The 10,953-nt window shown below is 54.9% G+C and overlaps 3 protein-coding genes across 3 annotated transcripts; 1 reads left to right on the plus strand and 2 right to left on the minus strand.

Annotated features, from left to right (window-relative positions):
* Positions 1-1,803: 1,803 nt before the first annotated feature.
* GCG54_00012006 (Nucleoporin) lies at positions 1,804-6,086 on the minus strand (the record flags this gene model as incomplete). Its single annotated transcript, XM_045411894.1, has 3 exons — positions 1,804-5,570; positions 5,621-5,690; positions 5,745-6,086. The coding sequence occupies 3 exons, from the start codon at positions 6,084-6,086 to the stop codon at positions 1,804-1,806; spliced, it is 4,179 nt and encodes a 1,392-aa protein (XP_045266767.1).
* A 1,488-nt stretch (positions 6,087-7,574) lies between these two features.
* On the plus strand, positions 7,575-9,745 carry GCG54_00012007 (AFG1-like ATPase; the record flags this gene model as incomplete). The annotated part of the gene is made up of 2 exons (XM_045411895.1): positions 7,575-8,634; positions 8,793-9,745. 2 exons carry the CDS (start codon positions 7,575-7,577, stop codon positions 9,743-9,745), a joined length of 2,013 nt encoding a protein of 670 aa, XP_045266768.1.
* Positions 9,746-10,003: 258 nt separating this feature from the next.
* GCG54_00012008 (uncharacterized protein) lies at positions 10,004-10,717 on the minus strand (the record flags this gene model as incomplete). The annotated part of the gene is made up of 2 exons (XM_045411896.1): positions 10,004-10,549; positions 10,667-10,717. 2 exons carry the CDS (start codon positions 10,715-10,717, stop codon positions 10,004-10,006), a joined length of 597 nt encoding a protein of 198 aa, XP_045266769.1.
* Positions 10,718-10,953: the final 236 nt, after the last annotated feature.

Genomic DNA, 10,953 nt, shown 5'->3' on the forward strand with positions numbered 1-10,953 from the left:
CCGTCGAGAGAGGCGTCTTGAGGAGCCACTCATTCAGTCTCCCTCCCGCCCTACGGTTTCACTTCTGCCCCCCCGATCCCCGTCAGCTGGCTCTCCCTCGCCATCGGAGATATTCGCCAGGCTTCAAATGAAACGCTGATCCATCTCCCTACAACTCTCGCGAGTCTCAACCGCACACAGGCCTCCCCGCGTCCCTCCACCAACCCGTCATCCAATCACCAATTCCCGTCTCAAGCCCAGCCCGTCCTAACCCATAGCACTATCGCTCTCTGGAAGCTCGTGAACACACATAGGTCGAAGAAGCAGAATGCTGCTTAGAAAACCCATGGCACCATCCTCTCGACGATAGCTGGCGAACACTGCATGTCTCGCTCCCCGTCGTGACCATAACTTACACGACGAAGCTAACGCCGCAACAATACTCGCCCGTGACGAATCAAGCTCGCTGACAAGACACACTCTTAAAGTTAGCAAGTCATGTCTCAAGAAAGCCAACGAGTCCCGCCGCGGTGAGTAATGCCCGCCCAAGGATAGAGCGCCTTTCATTCTCCTCGGCACGGGCGCAGCTTGCTCTTTCATCCATGTGAATGACGTATCTGTATCTCTGCGCGCGCGCAACGCGTTTCTCATATTTTTTTCGCCTCCCTCACTCAACCCCCTCTCTCCCCCCAACGGCGGCATGAATCGTGCCTCGTCTTGTCAAAGTTGCCGGATGGTAAAACCGGCGGAAGGAAGTTGGTGGGATAAGAAAAGGATATGCTTGCAGAGCGAGCCTCGGTCCTCCGATTTCTGCCCCTGCCGGAATCATCGCACTTTGACCGCGAGAGCGAGCGCGGTAAACTTTCCCATCCGTCCCCTCCGTCTCCGTCCGCCGTCTCAGACCTCAACAGAAAACGTGCAAGAAGCCTTTCTAGAAGCTGGCTTCTGATTCTTTATCCCCCACTCCGCATCCGATCTCTCGAAACATGCCATCTCTGAGAAACACAAGAGATATATGGACTGGACCCTTAAAGACGTGTACTGTTTTGTATTAAGAATTGTCAGACGTAGAACCGACGCCCACTTAATCTGGTCAGAGCTCCCGCTTAGTCGTGGATGTCAAAGTCCGAGGGAGAGAGAGGGATGGATAGACCACGCAACAAAACCCCCCACCACTTCAAAACGTCCTCAGATATAGCAGGTACTATGGCCACGACTTCAAGTTGCAGGCCGTTACACGTTAAAGGTCCATTAGCAACGTCAGTGTCGAAACATGCTACACGCAGACGACGATATCCAAACCCTCGGAATGATGTACAAACAGGTTACGGGACTTTTGTATCCTAGATCCCGTCAACGAAACGAGGAAAGGTTCTTCTAGATTGAATTACTTGACAGATACCTGTCTCCCAAAACACCAAAAAAGTAGCGCCCGACCCACACTTTTGTTCTCTTACGCGTTTGCTGTTGATGATATCTGATGTTTCGTTCCTTGTGTTTGTGTGTGCGTGTTTTTTCTTTCAAAGAAAATAGAGAGAGAGCCTATTGGAAAAGAGAGAGGGAAACCCCCCTGATAACCCCAGCCCATCCCCGCCTTCCATGCCATCCATCCCAATGTCATCATGAATGTGTGTAGTTAAAGTGTGCGAAACAAAAAATGTGGCCTCATGCCGTGGCACCGTGGAGGCGAGACAACCCCAATGAAGCCCTGGAGGCTTATAATACAAACAACCCCAAGATTAGCAAAACAAAGAAATAGGTCTTCATCGCGGGATGACATGTGTGGCTAGCTAGCTAGCCTCCTCCCACAACCCGGTACGCGTCTCAGTGGATGCCGTTCGCCTTTCCGTTCGTGTGCTGATCCGGAAGCTCCTCGGTGGCAGCCCGCGTGGCTTCGTCCACGGTTTCCGCAACCAGCGCTTCGGCCGACTCGGCCGTCGTGCGCGTCCATTCCTCCAGACGCGCCTTCTCAATGTACTTGCGCAACACGGAGTCCTCCCACTTCATGGCGTCGAGGAGCTTGTCCCTGTAAGACTTTTCCATAATGTCGAAACGAGAGTCCAGGTCCTCGGTGAAGGCACCCAGCGCGTCCGATGGTCGGAAGGGCTGGAACGGGTTGTCAATTGTCTCTGTTGCATTATTAGCACGGAAGTACGGTTTATTGAGATGGTAACACTCACGATGCTGGTAGCAAGAGGCAAATGCGCTAAAGAGTGCCGTGCTTGTGATCTTCTCCTCCACAGCCAAGTCGTCCTTCAATTGGGTGTCGTTGATCGTCGTCCAGTCATCTCGGATGAAGCATCGTCTCCAGATGAGGCGCTTGGCCTTCTTAAGCTCCTCGCCATTGAGGCCGAACGAAGCGGCCAACAGGGCAAGGTAGAAAGGGTCTGCGATCTCAGCAGCGGTCTCAGCCGGAAGGTTGATGAGTGTAAGCAGATCAATGAGAGACAGAGCATCGAGCGCCTCGTGCCTAACGAGTCGACGCATGCTGTTCTCAAATACTTGAATCAGAGCCTTCTGCTTCTTGGGAATCTGCACACAATGGTTCTCCATCGCAAGCTGAACCTCAGCCGTCTCGTCGACCGCCGTTTGGATTGAAGGGAAGACCTGCGCGTACAGCTGGTCCTGGATCCTGATCAGCCCAAGTTGGTTGTCGATGGTATCCAGCTTCTCATCGTTCTTGGGTTCTTTGATATCACTGCTGGCTGCTCGCTTGAGTCCGAAGAGGTCGGGAGTTGAGGGCTCTGGAGACTCAGCCATCAGCGCAAGCTTGCCAAGACTGAGCTCAATCTTCTTGTTCCAGACTTGCTGCTCGCGGGTCAGGCCGAGGTTAAGTAGAGTCTCCGCAGCATGGTCGATGTCGTCCTCGCCTTGGACATCGTTGATCCAAGATATTCTGGCGAGCTCAGGCTTCTGGCGGAGGAACTTTGTCCTGTACGCATGGTTGTCATACTGGAAGTCCAGTACTGCCTGTACGCCGGCACCGTCCAACAAGATCTCGTACATAGGAAAAGCGAAGGCCTCTCCGTACTTATCGAAGTATTGGCCAATCTGCTTTTCCCTCGCCTCGGCCTTGTTGTTGAGTTCACGAGCCTCGACTTGTGATCGCGAAATAGTAGCCTCTGTCCTAAGAGAATTGATTTGCTCAATCATAGCCAAAGCAAGGGCCCTCCAACAGCGATGCTTCTCGGCAATGTTGATGCTCTCGTCCCACTTGCCAAGTCGCAAAAGTGAAAGCACCTTGTCGTTACGATCGGAATCGTAAAGCTTCGACAAGTGTTCCGACCATTTTTGTGTCTTGGCATCGAGTTGAGCGGAATTCCATCGAGAGGCCTCGAGTAGAGACACCAAGTACTGGTCGGTCAGATTAGAAATCTCCTTGTTGATCTTCTCAAGCAGAGCAGGATCCGGTTGCTTGGACTTGTCCTTGGTCTTTTCCTTCGGGGGGTAGTACTGGTCAAGCCATGTATGGCTCAACTCAAGCAACCGCTTGAGATTGTTCGTGATGTAGTGGCAGCCGGTCCATGGCTCAGAAAGGCCTTCGTAATTGTCACGAAGGATACCGAGGTCAAGCTCCTCATCCTCAAGTCCGTAGAAAGCCAGCCTCTCTTGTCGGTAGTTCAAAGCCGTCATGAGCGCCACCAAGTTCACTTGCTGAGCCTCGTACATGAGACGAGTGATGCGAACGTCGTCCATCAGATGATCCTTGTACATGTACTTGATCACTTCATATGCCCAAGCAATGAAAATCTCAAGTCTGCCCACATCGTGAATGAACCAGTGTCTCACGCGGTCAAGCTCTCCAACGTTCCGGTTGGGGGTCGTCTTGTCGTCTTGGTGGATGAACTCGACGATCTCCGCAACCAAATCCTTCTTATCGTTTGCGGGTCGTTCATTCGTAAAAATCTCGTGCTTCTTCCAGAGAATAGTGGCGACCATCATCTTCTCAGCATGAGAAAGCAAAAGCCATCGGGTCCGCCTGTCCAAGTTGACCTTCATGTGCTTCAGATGAGCCATCAAGCGTTCCAGGGCAATCACGCGGTTGCTGAGGTTGTCTTCCAGAGATGCTGGTACTGTCGAGATGTGCGGTGTTGATGAGCTCATAATCTCATGGCTCAACTGTAGTGCAGCTTCCGCCATTTCGTTGTCAGAGAACTGGACTCCTTTCCTTCCATCGAAAACCAACGGGGTATCTGTCTTGTTGCCGAAGAAAACGGCTTGCTCTAGCTTGCTCTTCGGTGTGACTTTCGGGGGCTTGTCGCTGCCGAATCTGTCTATGTCTGTTGTCATCAATCGCACAACGCCTGTGCCACGCACGATGAGAACGACTGATGGGTTCTTGGTTTTTTGGCGCTGAATTCTTGATTCTTCGCTGCCGTTGTGAGGCTCTTCGAAGCCCGAGCCAAGAATCTCTGATTGGTTGTTGTCGGAGAGGTTGATCACATCTTCATACGTAGGAGGAATGATGTGATTATCCTCTTGGAGCTGCGAGTCGGGTGACTCCGGGGGAACACCAATTGACGCGACCACAACTGCCTTGTCGAACACAACGAAAGCAACCAGAGCGGGCCGGGGAAGGTACAGGCGAGGTCTCGCGGCCTGCAGTGGGTTCGCCGGGCTGTAGCGCACTTTGTAAGAGGTGATAGGCCGGACCATACCAACCTGCGCTGAGGACGGCGAGAGGATGACTTCAACGAGGGAGTAGTGCGACTCTTTCTTCTTTGTAAGACTAACAAGCAAGACGAGGTGCTGCAAGTTGATGTCGTCTGAGGCCATGGCATTGCTGAGCCTGCTCATGTCCCGGTACTTGGCGTCCAAGCCCTTTGGCACAAACGCAAGGTCGACAACCTCGAAGGTGTCGTGGTGGAATTCTCCGCTCGATGGATCAACTTCGCGAATAGCGTCGATGATCTCTTCTTGCATGTCCGCCTCAACAATCGTGTCGTGGTGTCCTCCGCGGTGGATTCTCCATGCGTGCAGCCTCCCCTTGAGAGTAGCAGCAACAACATTGCGTTCGCCGACGCGAGTGGTGCGTTCTGCCCGTACTGCGGCAATATCCCCGCGTCCAGCGGTGTGCGTGAGAGCATGACGAATGCTTCCGAGAAGTCCTCCGGCCGCGGGTCCCAGGCTCGTGCGGAGGAATTGGACCGAAATCGTGGGTCGGCCGTGACCGTCGCGAACGCTCATGTACGCTAGCCTGCCGCTCGTAAAGGCAAGGACGAACCCGGCGGACTCGGCATTGGTGATCTGAATGACTCTCTCGCCCGAGTACATGCCAGATATTGAACCCTCCACACCATGTCGTTGTTGGCGGATGAAATCCAGAGTTGCCGCGCTCGAGATGGACTCCCAGTACGCAATTTTTCCACTCACGGGCATGACAACCACCAGGCCGGGCTCTGTAGAGGAAGCTGATGGCGAGACAAGACAGCCCAAAGGAAGAGGTTCTGAAGTGTGCTTCGAGGGATATGGCAGAGCGAAGGTGAATGTCTCGGGGGATTGGGCAGGGTTCGTGTATGGCCAGACGATGGCGTGTGTATGGGTCAAGCTAAGGGCGTATCCGTTCGAGAAGACATCGCCATGTTGCTGAGCTTCACGGAGGGTTAGGTGGGAGTGGGCGCGTAGATTGTAGAGAACGTACCTGAAGCATCCGCACGGATGCGGTCTGGAAGCGCAGGGAGTTTGCTCACGGTGTAGGCGTTATTCGTCGTCTGGAAAATTGTTAGCAGCGGTCGAGGACGCAATGCGACCGAGGTGAGACCTACCAAAACAACGCTTCCATCACCCTTGGTAGGTCTTTCGCCGCCCTTGGGCTTTTTCGCGCGCACGCTGAGCTCCTTCCTCGGCGTGGGCGTGATGGGGTGGTGGTTTTCGATGCCGTCTTGCCGCACGTCGAGCGTCGCAACTTTGTCGGACTTGACCTCGTACATCTCCGGGGCAGGCGCGTTCGATACATCGGGGTTGGTGAAGGTCTGCTCGGTCAAAGGGAGACGCTGGCGCTTGGCCTTGGGTTGTTGAGCGAGGCTCTCATTGCTCACGGGCCGCTGGCGTCTTCTGCTTCGCGTGGCGGTGGCAGGGCCGCCCTCGCTCGCGGAGGGAGAAAACATGGTGATGTTTCGAGCGACCGGGCGCGAAGGAGGTGGTGGTATTCGGGGTCGCCGTGGAGGGTGATGATGTTCGATTCGGTGGATGGAGGAGGATCAGAAAAACATTTCGAGGATGAATTCTGCGGCCTAAGGTATTGTTAGGGAAAGCGGAGTGCCAGGGACGTAGGTGGCAGACTCCAAAGCGGATTTAGCAAATATGTGAGAGTGACGAAGCATCAATCGATTGGGTCTTGTCGAAAAAAACACAAGGTTGCTGCATCTGCCAAGCACGGACCACCAGCAGCAGCTCCTTTACTCTGGGTGGTGCTAAGTGTAGGTAGCTCACCTCTCACCTTTCACTCACCTCACTGAAGTCGGGAGCGGTTTGTCAGGCCTCATTGGCTCTAGGCGGCTCTAAGTGGCTCCCCGGTGGTGCGGCGTGCAGGCTCTCTGCAGCTGTGCAGCCGTGCCAGCTGAGGCGGCGGAAGGGGCACCAGGAGCACTGAGATACTTCCAGCGCGTTGGTCCCGGTTCCGGTACGTACCTGCTTTGGCGTGTGCGTCTGGCTTGATGATTGTCTCTGATTGGCCGACTCCGCGATCGTACTGGAGCCTGCTGAATCGCCGCACTGGAAGAAAATAGGGACCCTTAGTGGAGCCATGGAAACCAAGTCAACAACGTCACTCCCAGTGTCGGCCCTCGGGAACTGACGGCGGGACACTGGCCGCAGATAGAACAATTCTGATGTCTGGATACAGAAAGAAATATCCACCAACTCAGACACTCTATCATTCCCCCAGGACCTGAGGCCTACAGTTTGACAACTCAATTAACCCTCGCTCAAGTAACGGAAACCTCGAGACTACGAGGGTCAGTCGATGTCAATCTCATCGTCATCCTGCCCCATCTACGCCTCTGTGGAACATTCCGCCCGAAGTCTGTTGACTCGCAACCAACTCACAATCTCCGGGGAATGCTCCTGGTGAGAGCACTACTTATGCTATCCATGGTTCAACGTAGCCAATGAGCAACCCGACTTTTTGTACCATTTCGAAAAAGGCCAGACGGGACTTACATGCGAACTGGCTCGGTCCTGTTGTGAACCGGAGGTATATCGCCGATCAACCTGAGCTGCAAGGATGCTAAGAGAAGGACTTACAGCTGATTTCATATTTATTTGGATCAGGCCATCAGTGTAGTAAACGGGTTACACTTGGCTTTGATCGCCAGAAGTGGACTTCTAAGGCAGTCTGCACATTTGGTTTCCTCTGAAACTTAGTCCCGAGTTGGGGGATTTGGAGCCGAGCTGTCCTCCGACTTCAATTTCCTAAATTCCTAGAACTTCACAAAAGGCAGACGACGTATATGCCTTCATACTGGCCAGTGATACTGCACGGGACACGCGCCAGTAGCTTTGACTAGCTCTTTCACACCGCAGTATCCTTTGAGCGGCTTGTACAGCTTTACTTGTTGGCTATCTTTCCTTTATCAACACAACCGTCAACGACGATGATTATGATAACGAGGAAAATGAGACTCAACGCGGCCAAGATGGCCCTCGTGGGTCGCCAGTACTCAACTGCCATGGCCATCACCGACCCGCTCGTCAAATACCGCACCCTCATCTCAACCAAACTTCTCGCCCCAGACCCCTCTCAACACCGGCTGGCAATCCATCTCCAAAAATTGTATACCCGCTTGAAAGACTACGCCCCGGAAGAGGACTATCGGGAGCGTCTGAAGCAAGTCGCCGACATCCCTGAGGCTCAAGACCCCGAAAAGGCCGCTGCGAGATTGGCCATGCCAAACCATCCCATATGGGATAACCCGCTGTTCAAGCATGTGTCGAAGAAAATCATGCCTGAGACGAAAGACCCCAACCCGATGGCTCTCGTCAGAGTCATGACCAGCCTCGAGGGCGCCATCACCATCAACTCCCCCAGAGGCCTCTTCCTTTCAGGCGAAGTCGGCGTCGGCAAATCGATGTTGATAGATCTGCTGGCCCAGGGCCTGCCGACAGAGAAGAAGAGGCGGTGGCACTTCAATACGTTCATGCTCTACACATTCTCACAGCTCGAGAAGTTCCGTCGGTCTCACCCAGAGCTAAGCGGCAATGAGAAGGAGTACTCCATGCTTTGGCTGGCTAAGAAACTCGTCGAAGAGTCTCCGATTCTGTTCCTGGATGAGTTTCAGCTTCCGGACAGGGCAGCAAGTAAGATCTTGTCCCACCTGTTCATAGCCTTCTTCCACCTCGGCGGGGTCCTCATCGCATCATCCAACCGCATGCCTGAGGAGCTACAGAAGGCCATTGGTGTCGAGTACACAGTCCCTCCGTCAGACGGTTTTCTGAAGAGCCTGTTTCTTGGTGGCGCACGATCCAAGGCTACTCTCCACAGTCAAAACGACTTTGCAGCTTTTCTGGAAGTATTGAAGGCGCGATGCGACTTTTGGCACATGGAAGGGGCAACGGACTTTAGACGTCGAGAAACTGTTGAGACTATTGCAGTCGAGGCCCCTGTAGCTGGCTTCATAGGTGGGGAGGAGCTGGCTAAGAATGAGCCCAAAGACGGTATGTCCATTGCCTTTACTTGTATCGAATCATCTGTTGCCGAGCATTATGAACCCACCTCCCTCATCCAGGGCAAAACCCACCCATCTCAACATCTTCAGTCGAACTCGCACCAGCGCGTCCTTTCTTTACCAAGTAACAAAGACTAACATCACTAGAAACATCAACACCGGCCAAATACTTCCTGCTCACGCCCGACACAACCCCTTGGACAACTGCCCTAGCCCAGCACCTCTCCCACCCTTGGTCCCCAGCAACGCTGACAGTCTACGGCCGCACAATCTCCATCCCCCGCCAACACGGCGGCGTCGTTTACTGGGACTTTGACGCCCTCGTCGCGACCCTCGGCCCAGCCGACTACGTGACCATGGCCTCGACCTACCACACCTTCATCATCGACAACGTCCCGACCCTCACGGCCCTGCAGAAGAACGAAGCCCGCCGCTTCATAACCCTCCTGGATGCCCTCTACGAAGCAAGGTGCAAGCTCTTCGTCCGCGCCCAGACGGGACCCGACAACCTCTTCTTCCCGGACATCCGTGCCCAGGAGGAAGCTGTGGCAGCAGCTGCCGCCGCCGGGGAGGAGGTCGTCGACTCGGACGCGATCCACTCTGAGACGATCGCCGAGGTTTACCAGGACTCCGCGGCGCCGTTCAGACCCAACATCTCCTTCTACGACACGGAACTCCCGACGGCCAAGTATGACCCCGATCAAGATTCCGATTTTGGCAAGCTGGGTCACGTTGGTGGCGGCGGTGGGAGTCCCAACTTCAGCAACACGGCAGCGTTTACGGGTGAAGACGAGCGGTTTGCTTACCGTCGTGCGGCGAGCAGATTGTGGGAGCTATGTAGCGAGGCATGGCATGCTCGAGGAGGTTCGCCCGGGGAGTGGTGGACTCCTGTGCCCCGGGCGTCGCGGCACTGGGAGAACTCCTTGCCGTCAAAACCCAAGAAGGACGAGCCTCTGCCGCCGCGCGCCAGACAGGCGGATGCCATGATGGGTCCGTCGAGGCCTGTTGATGGACCGTTCGGTACCGACAAGCTCGTGATTGAAAGACGAGAGGCTTTGGAGGAGGCGGAGCGCAGGCTCGGGCAGTCCGGTGGGAGGTGAAGCTTTTGGTTGTTTGGAATATCCATGAGATCCGATTTAGGATAGCATATGCCGGCGCATAGCATAGCATTTTGGCGACGCTGGGCCCACGCACGCGCCCATCGCATCGGGCGATATAGACCTTTGAGTCTCGTGATAGATATCGTACAACGCCGCCAGTAGAACCTGGCCTGACAACATAGACTCGCAATTCGATTTACAGTACCTCCCGTCTTAAAAACGCCATAAACTCCTCGTTCTGGAGACTTTCCAACCGTCTCACAGCGTCGTGACGCCAGGCGTCCATGCCTCACCAATCCTTCGTACATCACCCTCAAACTTCTTGCTCTTGATCACTCTGCCCCCGCGTCCAGACACCGGCGAGTGTTCGTCGGGCTCGTAAAAGGGGTTCTGCAGCAACCTGACGTAGGCGCTCTGCACCGCCCTGAACACGACCCGCAACTCCTGCTCACGAAGCCCGACAGCTCCCCGTCCTTTGGCAGAAGCCGCAACAGCGTCGCCACCGCCGCCGACCCTCCGCCCGCGCATGTCCACGACGACGACGATCTTGACGCCGGTGTTCGTCTCCCAGCCGTAGGCGGCGAGCCGCTCGTCGACCGCGTGGAGGAGGCCGACCTCGCCCGAGAGACCGGAGCCCCCACTGGGAGCACCTGCCGCGTTGGGCCCGCTTGCATTGTGTCGTAGTTCGAAGATATCTAAGGTTGAGGAGAGGAGGAGGGAGAACTGGAGTGGCGTGCGGATCGGGGCGAAGGTGTTTGTTGACGGGTTGTACGACGGGAATATGGAGATGTGGAGAGGGTTGTTCTGTTGCTCTCGTCAGCAAGTGTCGTCATTGCCAAAGAGCTCCAGCAAAGGATGGGCGGTTTGATGAAGAGCTCTGGAGCATGCGGAGAGGGTGGTTTGTCTGCGAGTTGGACGTACATTGCGGCCGATGATGCCTATGCAGGCTATTGAGGGGATCGCGGTCGCCATAGCCACATCCGCTGTGCTTCCTTGCGCTGTGCTGGTTTCGGTTGGCGTTGAATTTGCGGCGGAAGATGCGCAATGCGGTTGATGGACACGGTATGCTTGAGGTCGAACGTCGTCGCAGAGGAGGGTTGGAGATTGGAGAGCTGGGGTAGGTACCTTAGCTGTGGTGTCGGCGGGAGCTTAATTGATTTTTGGGTCCCCCAAATGCCCCGCATCGATGTCAGGGGTCGCTGTGGGAG

The sequence above is a fragment of the Colletotrichum gloeosporioides genome, assembly GCF_011800055.1.
Source record: "Colletotrichum gloeosporioides strain Lc1 chromosome Unknown consensus_28, whole genome shotgun sequence".
NCBI classification, from domain to species: Eukaryota; Fungi; Ascomycota; class Sordariomycetes; order Glomerellales; family Glomerellaceae; genus Colletotrichum; species Colletotrichum gloeosporioides.